This window comes from Triticum dicoccoides, chromosome 3B, assembly GCF_002162155.2.
Source record: "Triticum dicoccoides isolate Atlit2015 ecotype Zavitan chromosome 3B, WEW_v2.0, whole genome shotgun sequence".
Lineage (NCBI taxonomy): Eukaryota > Viridiplantae > Streptophyta > Magnoliopsida > Poales > Poaceae > Triticum > Triticum dicoccoides.
This window is the reverse complement of record NC_041385.1, coordinates 765,477,928-765,482,252: the sequence shown is the minus strand read 5'-3', so window position 1 is coordinate 765,482,252 and position 4,325 is coordinate 765,477,928. Positions and strand designations below refer to the sequence as shown.

The following is a 4,325-nucleotide window of genomic DNA, read 5'->3' as shown; positions in this document are numbered from 1 at the left end:
TCGCCTTCCTGATCAGGACACAAACCCAAGCAAAACTGAAAGAAACGACTAAAAACGGAGCCCTCCCGCCGGTCCTTGCCGAGATCCACCGCGCCCGCATGGCCCTAGGGCCACCGGAGAGGAGGCGGACCTGCGGCGGCGGCGGCGGGAGGCAGAACCCCTAACTTTTTTGTGGAGGAAGGAGGAGGCGGGGCACGAACATCCAAAAACAGGTCGTCACATTTTTCTTGTAGCACAAGCTGATAGTGATAATTGATAAGCGTGCGATCAACGCCAATGTGCAATATAAATATCAAGCCGTGTGCGCGGCCACAAACATCCAACACAAAACAAAACAAATTTTACACAGGAAATGAAGAGCACTCAGAGCAACAGCAGCAACAGCGTGAGGAACCATTTCATCCTGGTGCACGGCCTCTGCCACGGCGCGTGGTGCTGGTACAAGGTGGTCGCGGCGCTTGAGGCAGCGGGGCACCGCGTCACGGCAGTCGACCTCGCCGCTTCCGGCGCCCACCCGGCGCGCGTCGACGAGGTGCACTCGTTCGAGGAGTACTCGCGGCCGCTGCTCGACGTGCTGGCCGCGGCGCCGGAGGGTGACGGCGAGAGGCTGATTCTGGTCGGGCACAGCCATGGCGGGCTCAGCTTGGCACTAGCCATGGAGAGGTTCCCCGGCAAGGTCGCCGCCGCCGTGTTCGCAGCCGCCGGGATGCCGTGTGTTGGCAAGCACATGGGCATCACCACCGAGGAGGTATGTCAATTGTTTATGGTTTTCTTTTTCTTATTCACTGTTAAGTGTTTTTTTCCTCTGATCTCCTTTTTTTTTGCAAAGAATCTCTGTTGAGTGTTGACCAAAAGATCCAATATATGTATCAGTTCCCTATGTTGGTGAGGCCGGCCGGATAGCTCGTCTTAGTCGAATATACAAAATTTGATATATTTTCAGTATAACTTTAACAACAAGTATCTCATGTGCATATTATATAATACTCCCTCCGCTCCTAAATATAAGCTTTTTAGAGATTTTAATATAAATTAGACATGGAGTAAAATGAGTGAATCTATACTATAAACTACATCTATATACATCCGTATGTACTCTCTCGGTTCCAAAATAGATGATCAAACTTTGTACTGGGTCATCTATTTTGGAGCGGAGGGAGTAGTTCATATTGAATCTTTTAAAAGACTTATATTTAGGACCCGATGGAATAGTCAATAAAATTACAACACTACAAGAATATTACCTCCGTAGATTAGTTATCTTAGATTATTTCGGATACAGATGTGTATATAACAGTAAAACGTGTCTAGATACATCTAAAACGTGTCTAGATACATCCGTATCTAGACAAATTTAAGACAGCTAATATGAATCGGAGGGAGTATATTCCAAAATAAATACGTACATGTTTTTCAAGTATCTAATATTACTTCCGTCCCAAATTAGTTATTTTAGAATTGTCTAGATACAGATGTATCTAAACACGTTGAGATACATCTGTATCTAGACAAATCTAAGACTGCTAATTCGGAACGGAATGAGTACTGATAACAGTAAGGTAATCAAATTATAAATGTTTGAAGGAGGTTATATGAACCATTTTTTGTTGTAATATAAAAGGTTGGTCTCCGACTCTGTAACTCCAATATTAATGCTAATTTTATCTTATATTGTGTTGATGCAATTAGTTCATGCGAAGAAAATCATCCGAAGGACTCATCGACTGCAAGATGCTGCCAATCAATAACAACCAGGGTGCGGGGGTTGCAATGATAATGGGCCCAGACTTCTTAGCACACAAGAACTACCAGCAAAGTTCACCTGAGGTGCATAACACGATTTAACATCCTATTGTTGTCTAAAAAAACATCCTATTGTTGTCTAAAAAACATCCAGTTCATCTCCCATAATGAACTAATCTCAACAACATGATTCTCCAAAATATTCGCAAAAAGAAATATGCTAAATTAATTAACTCTTCGCCTTATCCACTTTTAGTAGACCCATTATGTGATTCAATTCACAATGTTGATGCAGGATTTGGCCCTGGCAAAAATGTTGGTGAGGCCAGGAAACCTGTTCATGGAGGATCCGGCGATGAAGAACGCAAGCCTACTCACCGATGACAACTACGGGTCGGTCAAGAAGGTATACGTGGTAGCCAAGGCTGATGGATCCAGCACCGAGGAGATGCAGCGTTGGATGGTGATGTTGAGCCCTGGCACGGAGGTCGAGGAGATCGCCGGAGCTGACCACGCCATCATGAGCTCGAGGCCTAGGGAACTCTGTGATGCTCTGGTCAAGATCGCCAATAGCTTAAATACTTGCTAAAGTGTGCAATATATATCCCTGGAAATCAATGTATGTGTGTATATGATTTTCATCTAAAAAATAAATATGTTTAGTGATACGATTAAATCAATGGAAGCGATGTTAAGTAGTATTACATTTGTCCTAAATTACTTATCTTAGATTTGTCTAGATACGGACGTATCTAACACTAAATCATGTCTAAATACAACTGTATCTAGACAAATGCAAGACAAATAATTCGAGATGGAGAGAGAAGTACTTTTTTTCCGCAAGTAAGTTCGACACAAATATGTCACATATGCTTTTGATCGTGATGGGATTATTTACTGGAAACCATTCCAATAAAAGAAACTATGTGGAAGCCAGGTGTGGATGTTCCGAAAAGATAGGATGCCAATATTGACCAAACGTTTGGTCTGGGGAGGGGCCAGAACAAATGAATCGTTCCGTATGATCATTTCTCCCTGACAAATGATTTCGTTCGATAGGAAAACCCCCACAGCCCGAACGCACCCTCAACGGCCCTACAGGACTTTTCCCTGTAAAAACAAAATGGAAAAGCCCAGTAGTTAAATGAAAAGAAAACCATAGATCATTTTCTATGACAAATAAAAGCCCAATTTTTGTTGTGCTTAGAAATAAAATGCCATCAACTTCTAAACTAGAAAATTGCAATTAGTAAAATGATTTTTTTGCAATGATCCAAAAGGAAAAAGTCATGGCAATTTCCATCTGTACATACATGGTGCCAAAAAAAATCGACTAAAATTACAAGGTCTTTTTTAGTATGTAAGTGAAGACAAAAAATGGGGGTTAAAAATTGCTTTACATGTAGAACACAAAAAGTGTAAAAAATTGTTGTTAAGTAGCAATTGTTGTGTTTTGATAAAAAAAATGTTGTGTTTTGATAAGTAAATTTACCATGGTCCCATGAAGGCAGAAAATTCCCTTAATAACTCAGATTTTCCATGGATGTATGCTAAATTTGCCAATGTCCACAAAAATAAAATTGCCATGGAAATATAGAAATAACATTTGCCATGAGCGCTTAAATGAGACTTGCAATGTATGTTGAAGTAAATTTACATTGGTAAAATGAAGGTAAATTTTCCATGGGACAATTCAAAAGAAAATTGTACCATGGTTGAAAAGCAATGAAACGTGCCATGGTCCTAGAAACAGTGAAAACTCATCATGTTGTATAAACTAAATTTGGCATTGTTCATAAAAGTAAAAATGCCGTGTCAAAAATGAAAATTAAAAAAATATGCCATGTGTGTTTAAAATTAAATTTGCCATGTATGCTGAAGTAAAATTTCCATGGTAATATAGGTAAATTTTCCGTGCCAAGAAAATATAAATTGCCATGTACAAAATGTAATGTTATGTATGATAATTGTTAAAAAAAAACTTGCCATGCATGTCAAAACACACAAAAAAAGTTGCCACGGAAAATGCATATTAATATTTGTCATGGTGTTTTAATTATTATTGTCATGCTTGTGTGAGATTTTTTTTTGCCAAGTTGTATGCATGTAGTAAATTAACATCATAAATGATGTGGTCGATGTTCTCCTAATGACGCATGTTGATGCATGTACAACTAGCTAGTGCCATCACCAAAAAAAATTGTGCAAGCGGAAAATTTTCGCAATGAAAAAATAAGAGAAATAAAAAAGAATACCCATGCAACTAAGTATTTGTTATGAAAGGTTTTGAGAAAAAATACACATGCAACTAATTATTTTATATGGAAAGGTTTGAGAAAATAATACACATGCTAATAATATAAAATATACTAACAAAAGAGCCCATACGTTGCAACGAGCGAAAAAAATACCACACGTCTCTAACACAATACACAATAACCATGACTGAATACCCCAAATAGGTCTCAGTGCATCCCATCTGTGTTGCCGCATATCCTCCTTCCCATCCTCGTTGACGTTGGCCTCAATGCTAACACAAACTCAATGCATTTGAGTGTGGTCAATCCTAAGGTCTCTCTCTC

General features: G+C 39.5%; 1 protein-coding gene across 1 annotated transcript; it reads left to right on the top strand.

Annotated features, from left to right (window-relative positions):
* The first annotated feature begins 334 nt into the window (after positions 1 to 334).
* On the top strand, positions 335 to 2,444 carry LOC119282118 (esterase PIR7B-like). Its single transcript, XM_037562445.1, has 3 exons — positions 335 to 748; positions 1,690 to 1,827; positions 2,039 to 2,444. The coding sequence occupies exons 1-3, from the start codon at positions 353 to 355 to the stop codon at positions 2,330 to 2,332; spliced, it is 828 nt and encodes a 275-aa protein (XP_037418342.1). The 5' UTR covers positions 335 to 352; the 3' UTR covers positions 2,333 to 2,444.
* The last annotated feature ends 1,881 nt before the right edge of the window (positions 2,445 to 4,325 follow it).

What these genes read in the sequence shown, in the direction of transcription:
- LOC119282118 (XM_037562445.1), top strand. Translation starts at nt 353, where the DNA reads ATGAAGAGCACTCAGAGCAACAGCAGCAACAGCGTGAGGAACCATTTC. An exon ending in TGGGCATCACCACCGAGGAG is followed by an intron (nt 749 to 1,689) that starts GTATGTCAATTG and finishes TGATGCAATTAG; the next exon opens with TTCATGCGAAGAAAATCATC. An exon ending in ACCAGCAAAGTTCACCTGAG is followed by an intron (nt 1,828 to 2,038) that starts GTGCATAACACG and finishes ATGTTGATGCAG; the next exon opens with GATTTGGCCCTGGCAAAAAT.